Genomic DNA, 27,964 nt, shown 5'->3' with positions numbered 1-27,964 from the left:
AAAGATCATAGAATATTGCTGATATAAAAATGCAGGTAAACTGGAAAAACTCTGTAAAATAATAAAGCTGTAAACAAAGATATCCGTATCTAGTGCATGGACGAAGGTTTTGAATCTGAAAAAACTATTAAAAACTGTCAAAATTAATCATGATGCATTAGCGCATAGGCATCGGAACCGGGGGGTAAGCACCCCCCTCCCACTACTTTTTTTGCATGTCAGGATTTCTGAAAAGCCTAGCCCCCCCCCCCCCTCCACACACACACCCACGCATTCTCTCTTTCAATTTGCTTCCGACGCCGCTGTAGCGTATAGTAAAATATGACTCGTCACAAGCGACTGTTTACAATATTCACTTCTCTTTTATAAAATACTTACTCATACCAATCCTAAAAAGTATTATTATCTAAATATGCGCCATCAGATATATTATGCTGTGAAAAATAAAACTTTGATTAATTATTCTACATGCAGATCGTTTAGTCTCCTACGTTGCGATATAATTTCTAGAGAAGGCATTAAGTTCATAAATAACGAAGTTGTGTTTATTTATATCATGATTTTACATCACTGTTCCACACTAATATGTAATATAAGAAGGAATCTATTTTTAGTAAACATTTTGTTTTGTGTGCTTGCAAGCGTCCGACATTCACAGGTACAAAGCAAAATCAAGATCTCCAAAACGTTTAATGTAATTTCTCTACACAAGGCTGGCCGGTGGGGTAATACTGGATGACTTAAAATTAACGGACTACTTTTCATTCAGAGCTTCATTTGAAAAGCAGTAAATATCAGTTTAATTGGATGGAATTCTTGACATAAATAGACCGTGCTTCTACACGTGGCTTATTAAAGCAACAACAAATTAAAAACCATAAACTATATTTGGGCAGGTTGTTTTTAATTATATTTTTCAATATTACATACAAGTCGCGTAGGGTTTTCAAGCATCAGGAATGGAATCGATCTCTATTCACACAGAGCAGGTAATATGTATTATTTCTATTTTATGAGTCATTTTACACTGTACATGGCTTTACAATTCTCACTGTATGTCATAATTTTTAAACGGATGGATCAACCTTTGTAGAAATATATACATACATACATGGGCTTATCGGTGTTTTTTCTTTTTTTTGTTGCAAAGATATGCATAACCATAAACAACCTCCCCCCCCCCTTTTTTTGGGGCTTGTCAAGATCTTTGATAAGTCTCTCTCTCTCTCTCTCTCTCTCTCTCTCTCTCTCTCTCTCTCTCTCTCTCTCTCTCCCCCACCCCACACACACACTTTAAATTTGCTTCCGATGCCACTGTAATAAAGTACTTCTGCTACAAACCTTATGATGATCTACTAAATTCATTTTTTTATAACTTCAAAAAGACACTTTTAAATTCCAATCAGAACTGAATTATTTTTTTTTATTTTTTATGATTTAACATAATAATAAAATGAAAGTGTTACTGAATGCATACCTCTTTTGAAAAATGATAATTAACAAATCAATCGAGAGAGAGAGAGAGAGAGAGAGAGAGAGAGAGAGAGAGAGAGAGAGAACGATCGCCCAATATCATATCGTGTGGAAGATTCTGGTAGTACTGATTGTCGTCTGCTGTAATCATCGCGCGCGGTTCTCCGGACACTGTCGTCTGCTGATACTCTGGAAACCATTTGGCGCCGTTTTAGTTTAGCGGAAAATCGATCGCTTGTAGTACAGACCAGGATATTACAGCGGGCGGGATTCCATACACATCCAACTCTCGTTGTAAGCCTTGGTGAATTATCGTGCTTTAAAAGGTTAGTGTTAGTTTGTTTTTTTTATTTCCAAATTATTTATTTTTTCTGTTAAATATCTATTATTCATAGAAATAATAATGTGCTTGCGGGCTCTTAACTGCAATAGTATAATGTGATATTTGTTGTAGATTTGCTAAATCACTGATTTGTTTTGTCGGGAAAAAACATGCAAATAAACGCCTTAAAAACAACTAATTATTGGACAAATCCTTAAAAAAAATTACGTCTATTTCCTTCTTGACATCATCATCATCATCATCATCATCATCATCATCATCATCATCATCATCATCATCATCGTCAGTATTATCATCACCATAATCGGCATCATCTACAACGAAATTTCTTTTTGTAAATAACTGTACAATCAATAGAAATGATCGAAACACATATATTTAAAAAACACTCCACAGCGTATCGAACGCATGAATAATGCATCTGTTGAAAACATTTATATAATCCGCGCGATACATTTTAGATTAATAAGAGAAAAGTAGTAAAACGTCGATATGTTTTGACTTCGTCAAGGTAATTTTAAAGAGGTTCTCTGCATATCTTTCCTTATTGGAGACGATTCCTGTTATCTTTGTGAATTTTTATTAGTCCTCTGCCGGTGAAACCGGGGGGGGGGGGGGGGGGGGGCTGTAGTTTTTATCGCGGTTTGGCTATCCTTCTGTTCGTCTTTTCAAGAATATTTTCGTTATAGTTTGGCGAAATTATTTTAAACTTCCTTTGTAGTTGAATTATGATTCTATACAGATAGTTGTTACTTTTAATCAATAGGTATTGGCGTATCTAATTTCAAAATGGGACTTATTTACAATCGGGTTCGGATTATATTCATTCATTTCAATCTCAAAACCACTTTATTATGGTATAAAGAGATTATGAAATTTATTAACTTTTAAGATTTTCTAATTAAAAAAAAAAACAAAGACATACGTGAAATACAAGTAAAAAAAGAGGTAGTGCAAGGCACAATCATGAAGGTGAAAAAAGAGGCCGGGGATTCGATTTACCCAAATGGACCTAAATAAAACCAAACTCAAATGGATCCACGGTGATAAAGAAATTAATTTTAAACGACTAGCTCCTTTTAATTGATAATCTTCCTGGGGCCATAAAAGTTAGATGAGCTCACTTTTGATCTCAGTCTCACTTTTACAAAAGGAACACATAGTGGAAAAGTAAGACTGAGATCAAAAGTGAGCTCGTCTAAATTTTATGGCCCCGGGGCCTGGTTTGTTCTTTAAAAATACCGAATTTTCTCCTTACTTATTTAAATTAAGCACATCAAATGAGAGAGAGAGAGAGAGAGAGAGAGAGAGAGAGAGAGAGAGAGAGATTGCAGCTAATAATGAGCTTTATCTGACAAGGGAATAATTTTTCCGTTTGTTGTTAAATAATACGTGTTATTTGTCCTAATCTTTAATTTTGTCTTTGTGTTTCAATCTTTTGTTAGATAATAAGTCAAAGGTTCTCCCGTTGCATGTTCTAAGGGCGCGACAACGCTAATGATGTAAGGGGCGCGACAACGCTAATGATTGTAATAAGCGGCTTGAAGGGAGCTTAAGCCGTGGTATATATTCTGTCTAGATCTTCTTAACGCTTGAACAATCGATGAAAGGTTAACAAGACGCTTTGTCTTTGGGAATGATGAACGATAGACAGTTTGTCAATAAATGCTTCTTAAGTATGATGTATAATGAAGAGCTTAACGACTATAATCACAGGGAAGTCTCAAGTCTTTAAGATTATCGCAAAGAAGTTTTAGCTAGTCAATATAATCGCAAAGAAGTTTTTAATCTGGAAAAAAAATCGTTTTTCTACATGTACATGTAAGTTTTGAAAATAATCGAGAGTTTAATAATTGAAGAAAATCGTAAAGACATCCTACGCCTTCATTGATCGCATAAATAGTCTGAAGTTTACAAGATCATGAATATCGGTTATAGTTTAACGTTTTTCATTGTCATTAAATCCGTGATTTTTTCTCATAAGACTTTGTTATTGTTATGTTATAAATTTTGAATTAACTGGGTGTAACTAGTTGTCATGTCGTAAATTTTGTATTTACACCCACCCAGCGAATACAATAGCTACAACATGACAATGTCACATTTTGTCTTCCTTGCAATCTTTTTTTATTAGAACACAGCATTTTTTATAATTGTTCATTTTTTTTTCGTTATTTGATGAACAAATAAAATATACAGTTAGATCGAATTTAAATCGTAAAAGTTAAAAACATGTCCTGCTGGAATTTTCGAGAGATTTATTCATTATGCCTATATTTAAAATATAAAAAAATCAACAGTGAGAATCCAACCGATGAGTCGACAATAAGAGGGATAATTTATACTGCATGTTGGGAAAGCAACGGAAATCGATCGCCGTGCGCGCCTGCATATATATGTCATTCAGCAGAAATGAATAGGAAAACAAAAGGAAATTAGGTCGAAAGAAACACAAAGCGCACAATCTGAAAATACAATTACATCAACTGATTGAATTAATTAATGTCCGGGGGAAACGAGCAAGCTCGAATTTCCTCAGCTGAGACGCTTGCAGTTCGGAATAATAAAAAGCAGTTCCGCTTTGTGATGAAATCGTTGTGCATTGCTCACCGCTACAAAAGGGTGTCCTATTTACTTAGATGTTAATATAGATTTTACATTTCTGAACTAACATGGGTTGGATTTCCGCATTAGCATGCGGTGATGCTATGTTCTCTGTAAAAACAAACAATTTTCTACGACAGTTCTCGATTTTAAAACCTTTCATCTATTTCACTCAATCTGCTGTATTTTAAGTGATAAAAGGCAAATATTTAGAAATCAAGAATTTAAGAACATATGTATTTAAAAGGGAATATTAAAAAAAAAAAGATTCATTACTCTTCTCAAAAAGAGATCACTATTCCTTGGGGAAATTAGTTTAAAATGGTTACATTTAAGGAAGTATCAAATAAATTGATTACAAAAATCCTCAAATGGACGATCGATTTTATTTAAGTAGCTGTGCATTACTTGCAAATCATATTGAAACCCCAGCGTTAATCATGCATGCATTTCAGATAAATTAGCTTTTACAGATAATGGTTTCTTTGGCACAGTGAACCCTTCCACTATTCAGTATAGAGAGTGAATATTCTTATTTAGAATAAATTGAAAAAAATGTATATTTTCACATAGGCCTTGCATCGCTTCATGGGCGCGCACAAATGCGTACGATTTTCTTAAATCATTTCGTTAGTAGCCAATTTTAAATAATTTAACATTAAATAATGTTACATAACATACAAAAACATATTGATTTGCCTTGAATGCATGTAAAAAAAAAAAAAAAAAAAAAAAAAAAAACCCTCGTTGATTTTGTAGAATTTACATTGAAGTTGTTCAAATAAAGTCGGTAAAAATTGTATATTTAAGCATTGAATGATTATTTTTTGAAAGATGTGGTCTCATAACTGCAACGGTGTGTGCATACAAATTGAATAACGCGCGCTAGCAACATTTACATTGAACAACTTCAATGTCAATTCTACAAAATCAACGGGAGGTGTTTATTTGCAGGTATGAGACCACATCTTTCAAAAAATAATGATTCAATGCTTATATTTACGTTTTTAAACATTTATTTTCTTCTCGCAAATATGATTTGTTTTTAAAAAGCTTTACTTATTCAAAGAGTAATGCGAAATTAACAGAAGAGCCATTGGAACAGCCGAATTATGCTGACAAAAATAGTGCCCAGCGTTTTAAATTCTAATAACTTAATTTTATTTTTCTTTCTGTGATTTAATGAATTTACTTTTGGTACACTAAGATATTAATCAATTGAATTCATTTAACCGTCAAAATATATTTACATCAATAAAATATTAATCAGCGTAAGTATAATATTAGGTCGTGATCCGGTTTGAAGTTCGAGAAATACTGAAGGAATACTGAATGCATTCCTACGCAGCAGATTTGGTGATTGGGTCTTCTGTGTTATGCGTATATATCACTCAAATCTGCCAATGCAATTTAATAGAGGGAAAAGAAAGAAAATGTAAATATTTATATGTATTTCGATAGATAATTTAATAAAGTTTGGCTTCAAATTTAAACAATGATAATGATTTTTTCTTAGATGATAGACTTTATAAAATTCCCATTTCATTTGCTTTCTTCATCCTTCTTAGTTGTATTTTCAGCGAACAAATAAACATTTGATTGATTTTGCAAATGCACAGTTGTTTTTTTAAATTCCAATATCCCTCTTAGCTATGGTACAGAAAATTCGTTTTCGAACAATGACAGTTATTTCAAAATCAATATCCGGATTAATTTCTTTGAACTTCAGTGTCGGAGATAAAACCAACAGTTTTGACAGATCAATGGCTTTCTCTTTCCATTTTCATGTATTTGTTTTTCTTTAAATGCTAATAAATTACAGGGTGCTTCAAATTATGACTTCAAAAATTGTTCATTTACAGGTGCACCAATTTTTTTTTCAAATTATTTCGTTATAAAAATACTAATACCCATGCATTTATAAGACACCTTCCGAATTATCTCGGTGCGTTTTGAGAAGCACTTACTTTAAGGGTATTCTTGACATTTGGAAAAAATTGTGCAAACAAGCCCAAACTTCTATATTCCTGAGAATTTAAAATTCTACAAAATACTTTACTTAAAAATGACAGAAATATCTACAATTTGGGTGAAAAAATCAACTTCAAAAAATGTTTCGCCATTCATAAGAACAAAAGTCCCTGCTTTTTTTAAACTCGGGACCTGTGGGTCAGTTGTCCGAAGCTTTAGCCATAAGCTACACACATTCGATCATGAAGACAACTAAATTTTGCGAAATAGCAGTTGGGGTGAAATCGCCATGTTGTGACATTAATGTCTTTGAAAGTAAAATTCACGGGCATAAAGAAAAATAGTTATAAAATTGACTTTATATTTGTATTTTTCTTTTACAATGTCGTTGTTATGTATCGGTGTGGAGAGCCCTTAGGGTAAGTGCTTCTCAATATGCACAAAGGGAATCCGGATGACGTAACATAAACGCGTGCGTATTAGTATTTTTATCGAGAAATAATCCCTCTAACGTGTGTGGATTGATTTAAAATAAAATGAATATGAACTGTTCAAAATAACGCTCTCCGTTTTGATAATAAAGCCACTGCAAGTTTCTATTGAATTTATGTTAGAAATTGTTATTACATATTACATTTTTACATATTACACTGTTTTCATATAACCAAAAATAAAATAGGTGGACAATTTGTACAGATTGCGCTGATGTTATGGCATTACTGATAATATGGCATAGCTGATTTACTTAAAATATTCATTTTGCAAGTTAGCCGGTAAAAACAGGTTTCCATTTACAAATATGTCGGCCTAAAGGTAAACTTTTTATTTAAAAGAGGATTAGCATATTAGTCATCTAGAAAATGCAACAGAACTTTCATGTGCATGTTTTCTTTTATCACTTGTTGACCTTTTTTGACCTGTAAAGAATCGATCACGTGTCACTGTTCTCTGTTGTTCTTGGCAATACACGTCCTGTTTGTCCTGCAGTCGGAGTATCTGTATTCCACAGATCTATTTTAAAATGATTTATCTATACTTGTGGTTTCACAGACCAATGGATCAATGCTAAATGCAACGACTTCATCACTTCCTTTAAAGATAACCCAAACCCCAACACTCGAGTTTACATGAAAACTGTAAACTGTATTTTGTCAAAACGGGAAATTGTCACGTTGTTTGCATATCCATTATCATTGAATGACCCAAAACACACAACGCACGCGATCTGTTTGATTGTATTGTAATCATTTTCATTTCTGTTTGATTGACGTGTACAACATGACCAATGAGTTATCCGTAATCCTGCTCTGCCTCATCCAATATATACTGCACATGAGAACATTGACAATTTCGATTCCAGATTTTTATTATATATATTTTGCCCCCCCCCCCCCTTCAATAACTTCAACATAACTATATAGAGTAACTGTATTGATTAAAGTACTCAATGTAAATTAAAGGGTCAATATTATGTCATTTGGTTTCTGATACGCACACCACTACATAAATCTGTTTTTTTTTTAAAGGAAAAAAGTCTATAAATCTTAGTAATATCAGGAGTAAATATTAAGTGCAGTAGTTACTTAATATTCTTTAAAAAGGCCAAAGATCAGTTAGGGATGGAAATACGTTATGTAGCTACCAGCTAGACTAACTGTGTTCATTAGCATTTCTTTCTTACTTATGATACCAACTTAACCTGTTTTTCCAACACAAAACATCCTTCCCCTTATAACAATTTTAACAAGAGCTTGGACTTTAGGTAGTTGTGTCAAACAGCAATGTGACGTAGGTCTGTCTATATCATTGTAGGCACTCAGCCATGGCTCTTTGAAATCAACAAGATTTGTCTGGCGTTTGAGCCAGAACTACGCAATCGCTTGAAACCAGAGTCATTTTAACTTGTTTTGACGCAAGAAATAGATATCTACGTCCTACTGAAAGTCCAAGGCTTTGTTAAAATGGTTCTAAACCCAGAGTTCAGATCGGTTAAAACACACTCCTCTGTATGTCCTTAAGACCTCAAAACATGACCTAGTTAGATGCAACAAGAGTCAGGTAAGCGACCTCCAATTACGGGAGTAAGTATCTTTGTACGACATCAAATTCCGCAGGTAATGAAGCAATAAAGCCCCCGTAAAGACACGACAAAGAAAGGAGTTGCAGAAGACGGCAATAAAAGAGAATCATATAAACAGGGCAGTTGTATGTCTTTGCAATAGAGCCAGGAAAGCCTTGAAATTTAAACGATTTATTACCGAGTCGTGTGTCTACGTAACGTTTATGATAAAAAAAAATTCCGAGTCCTGTACCATTATCTTTGAGGTCAAGGTCTGTGAGTACATATGTACCTCCTCCGGTCTTTTCGAGAACAATACGTACAAGTAAACATCTTAAAGCAACGATTTTTTTTAGCCAAAAAAAACCCAAAAAACAAACAAACAAACAAATGGAGAAAATATTGAATTATGTAACAGTTAACGATCTAATACATAATTATACATGTAAACATCTAAAATCAACGCCTTATTTCTATTAATAACAAATACAGGAAATATATTCAATTCATAGTAGTTTAGAATTTACATTTCTTATTGCAACAACGGTAAATTTGAAATTTGGAACAGGAATCAAAATTCCCAACTGATAATTCAAGCTGGTGAACAACTTTAAATACTGGGTGTGACTGTCTTGACCAGTATAAGATTATGTGGGTTTTTTTTTTTTTTTTGGTTTGGATTGGTTTGTCTTGTTTTTCTAATAACATTATTATGTCTACTTTCTGACCTATCTAGGTGAATTCATTTTTTGTCCAATATTCTTCAATTATGTAAATACATAAACGATGTGTTCATTCAAAGCTAGTCTGAACTTGCATTGTGTGTTTTATCAACTCCTTTTATACATTTTTTTTTAATTTCATGCAATACGCCGAGAAGAAAACAAATTGTTTAATCAAAAATTTATAACAAAGCTAAAATGCTATTGATTTATAAGGTATCTAAGGACCTTTAAGGAGTTCCAATCTCTGAAGAAATATCAGAGATACATGTCAGTTACGAACAAATGAAACGATGTAAGAAAATAGACCCGTTTTTTCTCATTGACAAGTTCCTTTGTTAAAATAGAATCTGTATTTTTGATCCATGCAGAAATTCTCAAAACACATTGAAGAATGTCTTTACTTTATCATCCTGGCACTTTTACGTGACGTGCAATGCGTAATTCCCAGAATGTCTATTTTTTTTAGCAATGTATTTAAAGATGACTCGAAACAGTGAGCGTTCTAAAATAGAGTTTATGAACTTTGTACATTCAAGTAAATTAGTTAGTATCCTTTTAACACGGCGATTTTAATGGCTTTATAAATATTGAATAAGACAATCTGGAAAAGGAAACCTTGGATTGCTAAAAAAAGAATCATCAAGCTTCTGGGTTGCTGTTGGCTCTACAAATCTAATGATAGCTTTTGTTTAATTTACAAACAATTGCCTATTCATTTATTTTATTCAAAGGGGGGGGGGGGGTATTAATTAATTTCTATCTTGGTGGTTGCCGGGAGGGGTCAGTATTTTATAGCTTTTTATAATATCGTTCTTACATTCTGCATTAAGAATTTCGTGTAATACAGGTCAACAAGTTATTACATTCTGCATTAAGAATTTCGTGTAATACAGGTCAACAAGTTATTACATTCTGCATTAAGAATTTTGGGTAATACAGGTCAACAAGTTATTACATTCTGCATTAAGAATTTTGGGTAATACAGGTCAACAAGTTATTACATTCTGCATTAAGAATTTTGTGTAATACAGGTCAACAAGTTATTACATTCTGCATTAAGAATTTTGTGTAATACAGGTCAACAAGTTATTACATTCTGCATTAAGAATTTCGTGTAATACAGGTCAACAAGTTATTACATTCTGCATTCAGAATTTCGTGTAATACAGGTCAACAAGTTATTACATTCTGCATTCAGAATTTCGTGTAATACAGGTCAACAAGTTATTACATTCTGCATTCAGAATTTCCTGTAATACAGGTCAACAAGTTATTACATTTTGCATTAAGAATTTCGTGTACAATTATAAGTGACCTTTTTTGGTGCAGAACATTTTTTGATCAGTCAAAGAGCGCTTTGTAGCTTTGCTGTTTCACAGATAACACAGCTTTAGAACAGTTTCATAGAGAAACTTGTCGACAATTTTGTGTGAAATAAATCGCTATTGGATAGTAGATTATCTTCTATTTATCCTAATACTTCATATCTCGAATTTTATTGAGTTATAATGCTTCTTTCTGCAATAACCACCTGATTATAACCCGTATGATCATAACTAATAATTGCGGTATTTAACAACCAAAAAACACGTAACATGAAAGAACGTTATACCATTAGATATACAAGGCAATGTATCTTAATTTGATGGGAGATTATATTTTATAGAGCCTCGCTCAATAACCATAAACATTTCAGGTATATCAGCCTCGATCTGGATTGGCTCAGTGTGCAATAGGTCGGAAGGTAGAAATGCGAAGAAAGAAACCTCAAGCGCTGTGATCGCCCAACAATTATAATCATTTAATTCGATCTCCTCCACATGCAATCAAAAAATTTCGTTCCAACGATCTCGCCTTTAATAAGGACTCCCTTTAACTCTCGTCTGGTAATTGATACGCCTGTGGACTATATCGGAATCGATACCGTGTTCAGTTCTAATATTATCTTACCAGTGTAATTATGTCGTACTGTGACTATTCATCATTCTCCGATGAAAAACGTTTTAATGCGTTTGGTCTGTAGATTACAGCACTCTAGGTTTTTCAGGTGCTTGAATCTGTCTCTTAATGAACAAAACTTCCCATCTGTAGCATTTGTGATATCATTTAGACGTTTAGACTGTCAATTTTAGAAGTGGCCTCGAGCCTTCAAAAATGGCGGCTGTAATGGCCTCTGTAATGCACTCGCCCCTCTTAGGACGTCTTATCAGAGTTCTATTCGAAGCGCTTCAGGGATTTTCTATAAAAAGAGTACAAAAGACCGATCTTTGATTTGTTTATCGAAGCTCGACCGAATGTCCCAAGAGGATTATACCTTATCTCAACGCCAAGGGAGGTATCGGTGTTAGAAATACCGACTCTGGTCTATTTCAGGATGAACCTGTTTTCCTTGTGCTCACGGAAAACTTAGTCTATCAGTGCATTGACAGACTATATAATTTATTATTCAAAATATAATACACATGCCAACAGCTAACACGTTTGATTCTTATTGTTTAATCTTATTAATATATACATATATATTATTTAACTAAAACATATCTTTCTTTTTTTCTGTTATGTTCTTGGTTACAATTCCTAAATCATTCCTAAATCATTCCTCAATCATCTCATTACCATCAGCAAAAAGTGACATTGGATTGACTTTGTTCTTCAGTGCGTATGAATATTGAATCATTAGTCATTGTAAAAGAATAAGTTCAGATGCTCATCTCACAACGCTCGATTGATTGATCGATTGATTGATTGATTAATTGATTGATTCTAGTCGGTTGGAGAATAATGATGCGTAGTTTATCGATGTCCAACATGTATGAGCGTAAAACGTCATGGAATTTATTGCTAATAATTTTATGACCCAGTTCATCACAAGGAGAATATCTAAGTTGCTTACCGTGTGTGCATTTTCGATTACCAGAGTTTGTGGACAACATTCGTATTGAAAACATTGAATGTTGCATACTTCTAAGTTATTAAATTGTAATTTGTCAAAATTTAAGTCATTATTATTGTATTGTTAGGTATTTTAAAATATCTATATTATCGAGTAAATACAACAAAAATAATGAATAAGTTACCTGATTAGTAGCACGAGGCATCTTTTTCTTGTGATAAGTTAACATTTAGTTAACAAAGTTACATGTATATGGAATCCGGATAGGGGCATGTCGTTCACTATCGCATCATCGCACCATCGACGTTTGAGTTGATAGTGCGATGACGATGATGCGATAGTGTGATGTCGATGATGCGATACCGCAACTCAAGCGTCGATGGTGCGATGATGCGATAGTGAACTACATAGCCCTATCCGGATTCCATACTGTAAATGCCTTATTTTAGGCGAGTACTTAATTCCGCGATTCCGCTGTTTTGCATTAAATCGCGAGAATATAAAATCGCGAGCACCAATGTCTTTTGTCATGATTTCATATAGCTCAAAACTGTCTGAAAAATAAGAGTGAGATTTTAAAATCAGCGAAGACTGCTTCTCGCGATTTTACGCGGAAATTAATTCTTCGCGTTTAATTAGGAATTTACAGTATAGTCAGCCTAGGGCGTGTTTTTGTGTGGAGCTTTGTCTCTACAATTTCCTCTGCTCTCATTGAGCAAAACTATGATTCACTTAAAACTTAAACTTAATACTACCTCTAGGGAAAGTTTAAAGATTTGTAAACTCTCCCATATTGTGTAGGGGGGATGCTATAATTACCACTTCATATTTTCTTAATGTTCATGATTTTTTAGCTTTGCAAATCACCACTAGACAATGCCCTGCTTAAAGTTGGCAGTGCGTACCATGGGGATGCTGCTGCATGCAATATTACTTGTCTGTAGTTTACAATCATCCACCCACCTTCTTTTCCAGTTTACATTCCTTTTGTAACTTGCAATTTAAAGTGTAAAGCCAACCACATAGTCATAACCGTACGTTTTGCATGTAATTCACACGGTAATCTATGTCCAAACTTAGGTACAAAAATTAGGGGCCTTCGTGCTGCATACCACTCTTAAGGTGGATCTCTACACCAAATAAGTGTAGGAGATTTTTGTTGCATGCATTTGTTACCAATACTAGGCACAGTATTCAACAATAATAGACCTCAAAATACAATACACTATTTTCTAGAGAATTTTTAAAATATCAGTCTGGTTCCAGATAATCCCTTATTTATCAAATTTTTAAACATTTCTGTTTTAAAATTCTTATGAAAGTGAAATGTTATTAAGTTTAGAAATGAAAAACAAAAAAATCATGAATGAAGTTTGTATGATTTTTATTGGAATCCACATAAATATGAAACTAAAATATAAAAAAATTCTTTTTAGGCAAACTGCTGGACAAAATCCCACAAAAACCTGAAAACATAAACAATATTCGTTGGTGAATGGGATGAAGAAAAGAAATTGAATGAAATTGAAAAATTAAAGGAAATACTTAATTATTGCAAAAATCTTGGTATGAAAGATCCTGTTTAAGAGTCGTCTTTCTTTATTTTACATGGTCTCAAATATCTTGGGATCAATGTTTTAATTAATAAAAATCACGAAGAGAAATTAAAAAAGGAACAAATCTATGCTAAATATGTAGATATAAGATAAGTAGTGCTTATAATAATGTTTGAAGCTGAAAAATTATAGTATTGATGAATGCATTATATATATTTAACTCTTCAGAACAAAATATTAATAGTTAATTATATTATAAATTGCCTTTTACTTTTTTATATACAATAGCAATTATAAACAACAGCCATACGCATATTAATACATACATTAGATGTCCATAGTGAAACACTTGCATGTGTGGAAATGAAAAACATGCTCCTTTTCAGAATTCTGTCTTTCCCTCATTTGGCTTGCAAATCCGGGCTTCCACTGCTATTGCTACCTAGCTGTATCTATTTTAATCAAAATACATTAGTTTAATGTCAAAGTTTCAGTGAAAGTCTTTTACTGCAAATGTTTTTTTTTTAATTTGGGAAGTTAGGATCAATTCAAGAGATCGTACTACGGTACTTTCGTTTTATATTCATCATACATATATAGTTTGAATGAAAATTTGACATCTGCTTACCTATATCGATAATCCGCCACATATATATGATCGTCTGTTGCAGATGACATGACAAAAATGTATTGCCAATAGCAGCAGAGCAGGGAAACGGTATATTATTTAGATTCCATGTTTTCCGTACAAAACAGCTGATAATCAATGTTAGTTAAAAGCTTTAAACAGGAAGAAAATTGACATATTTTCTAAGCGTTTTGCTGATTTCATTCCTATCTCACCTCCTTAGTTAGAAGAGTTCAATTAAACGGTGTATAGCTATTTTGTACCACGACATAATGTTATCAATCCGGAACACAATGGCGTTTCGAACGGAAGTCAGACATGTTTTGACGATGTAGCCTTCCACCTTAAGAGGAAAAATCCCTTGAACTAATGACAATCATTAAAGTTCAATCTAGATTTATTCTATGAATTTTAGGAACCTATCGAAACAAAATTGACTCACATTATGTGTGTCTTTTCCAACGCAACAGGATAATCTTATCTTTGAAGAAATTTACTTTGATTCTTTATTTCATTTTTCAGGTATCATTCGCTCAATTATGGCAGAAAATCAACTGTCCGATTTCCAAACAAAAAAAGTTCTTCGAGTCTTCAATATTCTTTATGGTAAGTGTTCGGAGAGAGAGAGAGAGAGAGAGAGAGAGAGAGAGAGAGAGAATAATGATATAATTTGCTGCTTCAAACTAAGCGGATTAAGTCCGTTATCTTTCTGTGGTGCACGCACTGGATCAGTCTGTCCAACTTATCGTTGAGCGATCTCTCTAAAGGCGGGACTTGTTTCCTATGCCGGTGACAGTGACCTTTCAAAGATCGACCAGCAAATACACGAAGATCGTGGTATTGCGCAATAAATACGATCGAGTCAAATCCATTTGTTTCTTTGATTCTTGGTTAATTGAAAGTAAAGAAATTCCATATCGTAAATAAAGGGCATTGAAAAACGTTAAGTACATGTATTTCCATTTGATAACACAAAATTAAACAATTAAAGATAAAAAGAGTATGCTTACTTTCCTTAACTAAAATCAATTTCTATATTCAGATATATTTTACTGAAAAGAAAATAAGCAAGCAATTTCTTGCAAATATATTAATTTACATGCTGCCCATTGAGTTTTCGTGTTCATTCATTTAGGTTTTATGAATTACAGTACAAGATCGCGTTCGGGAAGTGAATCGTTTCGTTGTGTGATATATAGTTTCTTCAATATCCCAAACCAGTCAAATAAGATATTACAGAGAGCTGTAGAAGCTTATGATAAAAGCAAACAAAGAAACGATTCATCTGTCAGAGTAATATTTAATCGGAGAGAAACGAGTCGTACACACAATCACAATAGCACGGAAAATTCTACTCACATAATCAAAGTATCGCAAACTGAAGATTGGAGGGAAGATGAATTCTCCAGATCTGATTTATTGTTAAGATTGAACAGTGACGGGGAGCGGAGACTAAGACTTTATTACGAAGCTCTCACAACCGTAATTACGATCAGTACAGGGAAATATTATGCTGTTCATTTCATTATTTTTCTCCTCGATTCGTCTTTGTAATTAATTGGCAATATTTGCAAGGATGTCGGACAACAAATGAAAAATCTCTGATAGATGTAAATTCTGAATCATCTTTTTTGAGTTTCACTCGGATTTGTTACGAGCTTGACTCGTTCTTTTCCTGAATTCAGGGATAGATAGAATCCTTTTATAAATTGCTGCAGAGATATTAATGTTTGTATAAGAACCGTTAAAATAAGAGCTTGGACTTTCTGTGGGATGTTACTATCTAGTTTGCTCATCAAAACAAGCTGTCAAATAATGACCTGTTTTCTTCTAATTCGCTAAGTGAAGCTCATTAATATTCATAGACTGTAAAAACCGGAAAGTTGTTTGCCAAGATCTCTTCTGCTGTGTGAAATTGACGCTGTTTCAGCAAAATATACATCTCTTGGTGAAGTCTGCCGAGTGTCATTGCCTTCAATATATTCATATCTACATGTATTAGCCAATGACTGGACAGTTAACCGTGATTAGACCCCGCCTTCGTAAAAATCGGAGTTGGTCCCGTACTACCCACAGTACAAGCTCTTTTTAAAAACGGTTCTAAACAGAGCCTCTTTGTTTGTACTTGTTTTGAGTTAAAATAACCTTGGATTTCACTTTCTTGTATATTAAAGGTCAATGTCATTGGTAGCGTTTGTCCGATCAAAATTAAATCTGCCAGGCCCATAACGGAACCAATTTCAGAACCTGGTAAATAATTAACATTTTATGAATGTCATATCCTGTTTGTTACGTAAGTTGTCGAAGTTACCGTAGCAATAAAATGTTGGGATTTTCGTTTAGTAAATACACGTGGCATTTAAGAACGAAAACACCCGAATTCGTGGCTTATTTTTCAGTTTATCTGATTGATAACATAATTAAAGGGTCGCCACCATATTTCCTTGGAGACTGTACTTTAGGAATTTAATCGAAAATGACATTCAACAGAACCATGATATAATGTAACCGAATACTCAGTAGTCTATGCATTTTTACATAGATTTTGGCCTTTGGGTATTTCTAAAGTATTTTATGGCGGATATTTTATACACTACCAGCTCTGAAAGAAAAGTTATATTGAAATATATGGTAGGAGAACGGTATATAACGAGATTAATATAAATGATTATAGCCTGTCCGTAGATATTTATGCAGCACATTAGGTTGATTTTTAATAAAAAATATACATACCTGTGAAAGAAGTGCAATTAAAATGGACGAAAGGGAAAATTTCCTAGACATCTTCATTGACACATTACCAAATTTACTTGAAAAAAATCATAGGATCGAAAATATATATTTTTACGGAGAATTTACAAAGGGGAATGCTTACATCTTTTTTCCATTCGGAAGTCACACGGAATACCTCGCGCAATTTTACAACGTTATCATCCGGGCTTACTGCAATACGCACTCCCCGTAGACATAATATTTTTAGCCGTGTATTGAAACCTGATAAGCTAACAGGGGCGTTTCAACTAAGAAATCTTTAAAAATTTTCATACTTTTGAATGAATATCGTTTGAACCCTGAGGTGTTTATAAATATAGAGTACTTAAGTTACATGGGAATCGAAGATATCTTGGGACAGGGTATGGAGCAATTTACGTCACATCCCCCATCTGTGCATCACGTTCAGGAAACTGGATAGTTAAGTTAGAACCATTATAAAAAGAGCTTGGACTTTCGGGCAGTTGTGTCAAATAGCAATATGACATATCCTTGTCTATTTCATTGTAACCAACAATATTTGTCTGACTTTTGAGCAAAGACTGCACATGGTTACATCACCTCAAACCAGCCTAATTTTTGACTTGTTTTGATTGAAGAAATAGATAGATACGTCCTTCAAAAAGACCAATTTAAGGTTTTGTTGAAATGGTTTTCTTCGAAAGGAAAACGATTGACCACGAATACCTTGCCCTTTTAAGACTTAAGTTTAGCCTTGAGCGCAATGTCAATAAATTCTGGGGATTATTCTGTATATCGTGCTAACGACGGCATTGGCATCAGATCACGGCTTTTACGGAGGTATTTACATGACACGTCCTTATGATAGCAACAAGCGCCGATTTATCATCACCGCACGATGGATGTGCTCGAGTTCTGCGGTATCCAATGTCACTCGGTTAATTCTAAGTAATGCGTGGACGATAGACATGGAATCAAAGCCAGTTTTTTATATGTTGTCGGATTCTTTAAATGAAATGATCAGCATCACACACTAATCGCAAGTGATACATGTACATTTCATGAAAAAATTCCGTCTGTATTATCTACTCAAGTAGTGCTTAGTCCATTTGTCTCCAAACTCAAACTCAATATGGTGGCGTAGATTACATTGTGTATGCGTAATAACATTAATGGTCATATCTAATTAACATATCGTGACAGAGACAAACGTTTTATTTGTTAACCTTGTAGAAGGCCACGTCCAAAGGACGATTTCACTATACCTGTACTCTGTAGATCGAATTCTCGTGGAGCAAAAACAGTTGAAAACGTACACTTTTTTTAGTGTATGACTGCAAACTATTATAGTTTCTGTTGTTCTGTTTCATATGCTATTTAATTTTTTAAACTCAGGGGTCAAGGTCGTAATCAACTATTGACCGGTGACCAGTTCTCTCTAGTATTTTTTATGATAAATGCTGACATTATTTTAAGGATGCACTGTATCAACTGTACGTAATATGTATGAAAATGAATATTTATTAAATCTGATCATGACATGGCAGTACTCATAACATTGCATGCTTCTTCTCATTTTCAAACCTATTTTTTCTTTGATTGAGTCGTCTTGGAAGCCATTCCTATGTTGTGACATATGTCTTCAGACATTATGTCACGTTTTCAAGCTCCCGTCAGGCGAGATGACAGTTTTTAAGTAGTCTGGGTCTCTTGAAGGCTTTGAATTATGATGGTAATAGCTGCGACCATTGTAGCTTATTGATCCACGGGAAGAACTGACAGGTCTTCGTGTCAGGGAAATTCTCACTGGGATTTTGTTTGTAAATAATGTCTTTTATTTTTACTCTGAAATGTTGATCCACAGTGAGTTGTATCTCTGTTTTTATTGACGATGGAATCAATGCAGTGCAGTGATACGGCGAATGTTCACCAGGACTGAGCAAAAAAACAACATTAAAAGTTTATTTTTATCCCTCGAATTTAAATGTTATTATAAATACGCAAGGGATTTTAAAAGAGCATATCACATATTTATTCATATGAACAACAAACTGATGATCTCCAAAACTGGTCAAAATATTGCATGCACGTCTATAAAATTTAGGGTTTGTAAACATAGCTCACACTATGGAATGAAAAGAATAATTATTAATTTGAACATGCAATCCTTGTGTTTCCTAGTGTGCCTAATGTATACAGGGAAATATTAGGCCCCGTTTAATTTTCGCCATTTTCGCCCTCGTTGTCAGCGGGCGAATTCAAGACTTGGCGAATTCAAATATGTCTAATTATCTCTCTTTAAACACAACTGCTTCTGGGCAAATTCCATGCAGACGGGGCGGAACTGTTTGCAATTGTAGAAGAGCGAAAATTAAACGGGGCGAAAAAACCCTGTATATAGTATATACATGTACTGCTTTCTGTCTCTCACTGTAAACATTGTCATACCAAAGCTTTCATGGCTGCAGCCACGTTTAGGTTCGGGACCATCTGGAAATAAATCACTGTATATTATTGGCAATAGGATCAATGCAATGCAGTGATACGGCCAATTTTTACCATGATTTAGCTGAAAACAAAATCGAACTTCTTAATGTAATTGGCTATTGCTAATACGCAAAACAGAAAAAGAATTATTTTAAAAGAGCTTATCACTTTTTTCATTTCTTTGAACAATTAATTGATAAACAACAATTTGAGGATTTCTTTTCATTGAACATTAAATCAAGGGTTTCATATCTATGAACAAAAAATTGAGGATTTCATTTCTTTCAGCCGCAGGATTACATTTCTATGAAAAGCAGAATAAGAATTTTACTTCAATGAACAACAAATTGAGGATTTCCAAAACTGATGAAAAACACATTCTGCAAAATTAGGGGTTCACTAAATTAACAAACAAATAAAGACAATAATTTCGAAGAAATTATCATGATTGAAAAAACCCTTATTCATCCGTTTTTAGAACGATATTTGATAATTACTATTTAATTACATAATTAAAATTTTAAAGATTATAATAAAAGAGCATATCTTTATATATTTTTTTTTGAACAACAAATTGAGCATTTCTAAAACTAGTCAAAATACTACATAGTTATTACCTAGTCTGTAACAGTAGCGGTTCTAAAACTAAACTAACAAATAAATCAGATCGGTAATATCGTCTGAATGATCTTGATAGGAGAAAAAACCCTACCACTTCCTGATTAGAACGGTCTTCAATATTTACGTATGTGACCTCTCCTTTTTGAAAATAAATATGTATTTTACAGAGATAATAATCCACAAAACAACCGTGTAACATCTTGATAACAGTAAACATCAAACACTCTAAGGAACTATGTGTCTTTTTATCGTCCTTTTTTCAATGAGTAATTAAACAGATTTCCCATAGTTCCCCTGATATCAGCCGATGGCGTGGACGGGCCGTATAACGCTATAGAGCAGATCCTTATCGCGATATTTTCCGCGTGCCTGTCATATAGTGTTAGCCAATATGTACGAACTGGGCCTACTCCCACGCATTTGATCTAGTTTTTTGTTCTCTTTACTTTTCTCTTTCTTCGATTGTCAGCCATGCACACTCTCTTGCCAAGAACAATATTATATAAACAGCTCGTTTATTATAGTTTTTTTGTGACTGTCCGGAATCTAGGACAGAGTAGTGATAAACATTTGTAGATAAGGCCATCACTGCCGGGAGGTCTCTAGACTCAGGAGGGAGGAAAGATTTTTTTTTCTCAAACGTGAAGTTTAATAAATTAATAATTGGTAAGAAATAAAAATCTCCATATGAAAAAAGTTCTTCATGTTTGTTGATAAAATTCACCTGGGGTATCACCTGGGGTATTTCAATGAGGCTGGAGGCTTTTCTAAACGAACAGTAATTTTATTTTAGTCTTATGATAGCTTTAGCAGCTCAATTGGGTAATGATTCACATTAAAATTTAATCATTGTTTTTACATGCAACCCTTTTGGTTTTTTCCTGTTGTACTTCAAGATATATATATATCTCTCACCGCAAACATTGTCATACGAATGTTTATATATTGTCAGTCACTTTTCTTATTTTCTGGAAAGAAAGCACTCTTTGATATCGGCGATGAAATCAATGCAGTGCAGTTTTCGTACCATTTGGGAAATAGACTCTGTATGAAAATATACGACGTTGTACAAGTTTTAAGCTTATGCTGGGTTGTTTTCCATTATTAAATATGTGAAATGTTTATATTGATTGTCGAACAAACTAAAAAAACTATAATAAAGAGCTGCTTTGTTTACCATATTAAAGCAATATGAGCTGCAATTTTCATGAATTTTTTTTAACGAAAATGTTATTTTCTACTACAATGACACAGTTTTGTATTACTTGTACTTATCTTTACTGCAAACATATTTTAGTAAATATCACTGACAAGCTTATATACCAGGTAGCCTACTTAAGCCCTTTCAATAAGAGACAAAGTCCAAACCAATGGCGTAATATTCTTTTAATAATATGTCTCAGAAGCGAAAACTACAATTTTAATATTTTACAAGATAAAGGGTTAACAAGCACTGTAGACTGCATGTTTGGAAGGCTGATAAAGGTAAAAAAATATCTACATCAGCATTCGTAGCTTTGTATATCAAAATATTCGATTTCAGCGATGCATTCGAGTTTATGACACTTAAAAGATGTTGAGACAAACAAATCAAATATCTAGACCACTGGTATAGTTCTCTCTAAGTGAGATGTCTGGGGTGAACAAGAGGTCAGCCTGTTCAATGCTTTCTAGCTATCCGTGGATCTAGAGAAAACTCAAACTTGTTCAATCCACATAGTAGAGTTACCGATTTTGAGCCTTCCCCGTTGCAAACAAAGTCATCCCTTGGACCCCCCCCCCCACATTGAAAAAAAAATTCTGGACACACGCATATTCTAGCTGGGGTTTTTTTCGGGGAGGGGGGGGGGTGGGGGATGACAGTACTACTATATCTGATAATTGTATTAACCCCCAATATCTAATAACTGTATTAACCCCTATATGTTGATCGATGATATAATTTTGTCATTTAGAATACTAGTATCTGATCCTTAAAACAACTAAATCAATGTTTGGACGCCAGCTTTTTTTATGTGTAAGTATACCAAAATGTAACTGTCAGTCAGTGGTACCTAGATTATGGTAAAGTGCCTCAGTACCTGTACATGCGTTTTATTTTATCCTGCTTTGTTTTCCAGATAGAAATGATGACGGTGTCATTGCTAAAGACGACTTCCTCATAGCCATAGACGTGAGTTGTTTTCTTTCTTCTTTTTTTAAAGATAAACACGATATAAAGTTTGTTTACATATCGCATCTTTAACTTCCCCACATTTCCTCGTCATCATTCTGTCTTTCAATCTACTTTTTCTCCCTCTTCCCCCATTTCTGTTCTTGTCGATCTGCATCTCTCTCTCTCTCTCTCTCTCTCTCCTCTCTCTCTCTCTCTCTCTCTCTCTCTCTCTCTCTCTCTGGCTGTCTCCAAAGTAACTGTAGGCCCAACTTAATTCATGTTTGCTTCAGTGAACGACATTAAACAAATACTAAATCTATTAAATTGACAAACGGTCGATACACAAGCGCTGATAATTAACTCAATGGAACTTTATCCTTAATGGCGTATTTAAAGAAACAAAATAAAAATTTCTATAAATAGATGGCAAGGTGTCAGCAGCAAAATTGTGTTTACTACCCCTTACCACAAACCGCAAGCAGAAATAAGATATGAATTATTAACAAGCCATTACGACGATAATTCGATGGAATGTCACACCTTATTCTCAAAGGATAGAAAAATAGAAAATTCAACCAAGAAGATTTTTATTACTATACTATTATTTGCTTTGAATAGATCAGCGAATATCGTTTTTATTATAGATTTTTGTTTGTTAAGTTTTATAAATTAAATTAAAATCTGCTATAAAGAAAAAAAGCTCATTGAGATTTTCCTTTCTCTTTCCCCCTCTCTTTATCTCTCCCCATATTTTTAATTGTTTTTTTTTAATCTTCATAAATTAAGTTAAAATCTGCTTATAAAGAAAAAAACTCATTTTAAATATCCCCTCTCTCTCTTGCTCTCTCTCTCTCTCTCTCTCTCTCTCTCTCTCTCCATCGTTTTTGTCAAGTATTTGTCATTACTTTCCCTCTCTATGTCTTTATGCATTCATTTAAAATAATGGATGTCTAAAGAATAGTTTAGTGAAAAGATCCATATTCTTTATACATTATCTGTCGTACAAGATATAATATAAGTTATCTAATATTATAACTGTTAATATTTAGATCATTGACTTTAAATGTTTTGAACAATATCCAGTGCATGTTTGTAAGCATTGATTATTTTGAAATGGTTTCAGATTAAAAAAACAAGAATATACGGTAGAAAAACTTTTTGGTTTTAATTAGGAATCCATTATTCCTTTAAGCCTTTATTGCAATGTGATCTAGTTACATTTAGTTGCATGCCGTATAATTGTATGCCGAAGTCGAATTCACATGGGAATTCTAGTCATTAAGAGTTCTGGGGTTTTTTCTCGGGAAGTCGTTTTTATCTCTTTTAATAAAGATGGTTTATGGCTCTTGGTATTGATCGATTGACCTATATTTCCTCGATTTTTGCTCATTAATTCCGGAAAATTGAGAAGCAAAATTCGTAATTAAAAGTTTTATTTATAGTACTGTACTTTGATATTAGTCTCAAAGAGAGAGAGAGGGAGAGAGAGAGAGAGAAGGGAAGGAGAGAGGGTGAGACAGAAAGAGTCAGAAAGATAGAGAAAATACAAATATATGAAATGGATGTTATACAATGTACCATTAACTATGTGTAATACCGAACGCCATCTCTATTTCACTTAAATATATTTTTTGAAGTTTCTACAAGTCTATTCTTCCCTCTCTTTGAGTCGTAATATGCATACATAAGTTAAAAAAGTGACAAGGTACATATATCCTAATACAATAGTATATGTTTGTAGACTTACACAGACAATTTAAAGTCATCTCTATAAAGACAATACAGAAAGTAGAAGTATGAATGAAATGAAGTGAACAATGAACTGTTTTATTATGATTGTAGAAGTTCGTCAGTGTCCTTGGCTGGCCCAAGGACGGGGACCAGTATAATAAGGGCAAGGACACACTGTTACTGATCTGGGACGACCTAAAGAAGTACGCAGACGAAAACCAGGTCAGAGTTCACAAAGATCGCCCTAATTACCGAAACTAGTTTTAAAAATCCTCTGGGATTTTTGATAAAAAATTCTAGATCTCTAAATCCCCCGTCTTTCATGTACATGTAGGAACTGCTTTTTATATCGGTACATACATACTCTATACAGGGAAATATTCATCCCTATTTTTTTTTCGCCTCTTTCGCCCTCTTTATCAGCAGATGATTTTAAGACTGGGCGAATTCCAAAGTCTCATATTATCTCTTTTTAAACACAACTTTCTATGGCCGTATTCAAGACGGAGCGAATCCGTTTCCAAGTGACGAAAGGCAAAAATACATGTAACATGGGGAAAATTAACCCAGTATACAGTATTTCTTTCTACTTGTTTGTTATTTTTGATGTTTCAGGATGATAAAGTCTCCAAGGACGAGTGGGTCCAGATGTGGAGTGACTGTCTGCAGTCGGTAAAACACGGCAAACCTTTCCCGGAGTGGCAGCAGAGGTTCATGCAGTTCATGTTTGAAGTCAATGACAAATCAGGCAAGTGATAACAAATGTGTATCAACATAAGTCAACTTCTGTTTAAAAAGCACAATTTGATTGGTTTAAAGTATTAATTATCACAAAAAAATAAAGTTGTTTTTGTATAGTATATTATATTCATGTTCGAAGTCAATGACAAATCAGGTACGTGTTAACAAAAGTGTATCGATATAAGACAACTTGTATTTGTAACGCGCTGTTTGATTGGGTAAAAGAATTACTTTACACAACAATTAGATATTCTTATCGTATGTTATATTAAGTATTATTATGCTTCAACACTGTTCTTATTTTTAGAGGATAAATTATTCTATGGCTGCTACATTAATTCTTATTATTCGTTGGTTGGAATATTCGACGTATTTAATTTATATACTCCATAATTTGTGCATTGAAATGCGTTTACTGTTGAGCATAATGGGATAAGTCGGTCCTGTTAAACGCATTCCTTTATATAAAACCCAATATATGCCTGGAAATAACCTTTAACGTAGTGTAAATGGATAGGATCCTTTTTATTAGACAGTTTTACTCGAACAACGATGAAAATATAAAGCGTTTCACAAAATTATACGTACATTAGTGTGATTATTTCATAATTTTGAGCAGATACTATATTTTGGACTCTTGCAATGCAAACTGCGTTATCAATTTTTCCAATTCCAGATAATATCCTTATTGCATCCTAATCCATACTCGAGAGACTATGATAGAAGTAATCTTTGTCTGGATCACTTTAACGCTTCCCTAGAAACTGTCAAGATTCATAAAACAAAACGAACACATGACACTTATTAGAAATGATATAGAGGGCGCGATTTTTAAACAGCCAAGATAGATAAAGGTCGAATATATATCTATATATAATCTATATTTTAGAATAACATGTAAGTACGATTACTTGTTCGTAAATTGTGAATTTGGATGATACTACAATTTTTTTTAATCGAGATTTATCACAGAATTTCCAGGCAAGGAACGTGTTTGTGTGAAGGGGGGGGGGGGTTCTTCTATAAAATCTTATCCCCCATCCCTCTGTATTGATCCGCGCATGATATATAGGGCGCGCTTGATTTTGCTGAACTTGGTGTACGCCGGTGTAAACATTTTGTATTGTATATCAAGTGCACTTAATGGTGTAGTGTTCATGGTGTAGGGAGTTAAGAATAAATACGGCGGAAAAGCATGCAGATTTAACAGATAATATGATGTTCAAGGACATTTTGTTCCTACAGCAATCAATAACTTAAACATTTATTTCAAATTTAATAGCTTTCATTTAAAATTTAAACTTATATATGCGACTTCCAATATGTTATATAACTTTCAATCATTTTTTTACCCCCTGACTCAGTGTAGAAAAGTGTACATGTACACTCGGTGAAATCATACTAGTAAACATTACACGACTACACTTAATTTACAAAAGTGTACACGGTGTACTCTTTTGGAAGTTCAAGCGCTCCTGTAGACGAGGACATGTATATTGTACTACTGGCGTCGGAAGCAAATTTAAAGTGGGGGGGGGGGGGGCTAGACTAATCCTCAGAAATATTGAGGATAAACAACTAATTCCCAAAATCATGGAAATCCTAATCCGTGGGGGGGGGGGGGGGTATACTTCCAAAAAAAAAATCTTACCTACCTAAAAAAATTTTCCTCCAAATTCCTAATCCGTTGGGGGGGGGGGGGGGGGGGGGTATATGCCTATGATTTCAACTTCTCAATCTTTTAAGGTAAATTTACAAACAATTATCTTTCCTGCGAGACTGGGGGCTGAACCCTCTATGATGCTATGTCCCTAATGGTTAGGTCTAACTTTACCAAAAAAAGTGGGGGGCTAAGCCCCCCCCCCCCCCCAGCCCCCCGGTTCCGACGCCTATGTGTACTACACGCATGAAGGAATATTAAAGTAAATTTTTTGCCAGTCAAATCAGTGTCCTGAGAGCGTTTTATATCATGTTGATTTCAGGTGATAACGAGATTGACATAGACGAGTACACCACGGTCTGGAACAAGTCGTACGGGATCCCAGTCGAGGAGTGCAGGGAGGCCTTCCATAAAATCTCTGACGTAAGCAGGTTTTATTAAGACCACTTCTGAAATGTTATATCAAAGTACATGTATACGATATCTGGGAAGGACTAGAAATTAATTTTGTGGTTGACAAAAATGGGGGATGTTGAATATATAAGGATAATACAAAGAAGGATAACTTTCAAGATAACTTTAACGTCGAATGTAAAGCATGCCATTTGTTAGTTTTAAGTTTACAGCTGATAATATGTGTTTTATATAAATTTTAGTGGAACAATGATCAATGTAGGCGTAAATTACATTATGTATAATAATTTCTCCTTCCGTCGTTGCAATTAGAGAGAGAGAGAGAGAGAGAGGAGAGAGAGAATTCTTAAAATATTGTATTTTTTTTTTCAGGGTAAAAACATTACGAGAGAAGTGTTTGAAATGCTATGGATAGAATATTTTGTTTCTAACGAGAGAGCCGCCCGGGGAAACTACTTGTTCGGAATTCCGGATTTTATCTGAAAATTGTTGAATTTAGATCAAGAGTTTCTCCCCTTTGGTTACCGAGAGAGATCTGACAAAGTTTCTCCTAGAGTTATCGTTCTTTACAAAGCAAAAGCCGCATCTTTATGTATTAATTTTAAGCTTATTGACATATCTTCATTAGTTTTAATAATTCTGAATTGGTTGTGAACTAAAATGAAAAATAATATATATATTATGCAGCTACAAATTGAACAAGCTTTAGTCTCAATGTGCATTTTGAAATAGTCTGCATTACATATTTTATAATGTATATGTAGATTACACCGCCTGTAAAAAAGTATAAATATAGCAATTTAATAATAATGAAAATAATTTATAAACGGTTTTATGTTTTTATTTTAATGTAAAATTAACTATTAATATTTTTGCTATTAAGCTAAGTAGATATTTGCATAAGTTTGGACTGAATGTTTAATGCAATGTGAGTCTGTACTGGCTGTTTAAAGAATTGTGGATGGGTATTTAAATGATTTAGCTTAAAAAAAAAGAAGGGGCGTCAACTCTTGGACAGGACCGTGAAGTCCGAGTTTGTCATTTTATGTGTTATCAATTCGTTGTAAGAGAATATTTCGATGTATTTAGGTCTTTTTACTTTTATACGTTTGGTAAATTTGTGACGGTATGTTGTAGAAATCTAATTAGAATAAATTTTGAAATATAGAA

General features: G+C 33.8%; 1 protein-coding gene and 1 long non-coding RNA gene across 3 annotated transcripts; one reads left to right on the top strand and one right to left on the bottom strand.

Moving 5' to 3' along the window:
• The first annotated feature begins 1,660 nt into the window (after nt 1–1,660).
• On the top strand, nt 1,661–27,964 carry LOC105346635 (calexcitin-1). Of its 2 annotated transcripts, XM_066068126.1 has the most exons (8): nt 1,661–1,799; nt 14,775–14,858; nt 22,214–22,266; nt 24,091–24,201; nt 24,595–24,707; nt 24,855–24,874; nt 26,703–26,803; nt 27,167–27,964. In XM_066068126.1, the coding sequence occupies exons 2-8, from the start codon at nt 14,792–14,794 to the stop codon at nt 27,275–27,277; spliced, it is 576 nt and encodes a 191-aa protein (XP_065924198.1). In that variant the 5' UTR covers nt 1,661–1,799; nt 14,775–14,791; the 3' UTR covers nt 27,278–27,964. The 2 variants fall into 2 exon arrangements, with proteins under 2 accessions (XP_065924198.1, XP_034321546.1); XM_034465655.2 differs by lacking the exon at nt 24,855–24,874 and having other exon boundaries at nt 24,595–24,727.
• On the bottom strand, nt 13,436–14,602 carry LOC136274095 (uncharacterized). Its single transcript, XR_010712390.1, has 3 exons — nt 14,253–14,602; nt 13,951–14,076; nt 13,436–13,534 (listed from the first exon to the last, which is right to left on the bottom strand). It is a non-coding gene; the product is annotated as an uncharacterized lncRNA (long non-coding RNA).

This window comes from Magallana gigas, chromosome 1 (genome assembly GCF_963853765.1).
Source record: "Magallana gigas chromosome 1, xbMagGiga1.1, whole genome shotgun sequence".
In the NCBI taxonomy this organism is placed as follows: Eukaryota; Metazoa; Mollusca; class Bivalvia; order Ostreida; family Ostreidae; genus Magallana; species Magallana gigas.
Note: the sequence above shows the minus strand (reverse complement) of the source record. Positions and strands in the feature narration are given on the sequence as shown.

Excerpts from the sequence above, each read along its gene's own strand:
- LOC105346635 (XM_066068126.1), top strand. The coding sequence starts at position 14,792 with ATGGCAGAAAATCAACTGTCCGATTTCCAAACAAAAAAAGTTCTTCGA. Across the intron at positions 22,267-24,090 it reads ACTTCCTCATAGCCATAGAC|AAGTTCGTCAGTGTCCTTGG; the intron begins GTGAGTTGTTTT and ends TTATGATTGTAG. Across the intron at positions 26,804-27,166 it reads CCTTCCATAAAATCTCTGAC|GGTAAAAACATTACGAGAGA; the intron begins GTAAGCAGGTTT and ends TTTTTTTTTCAG.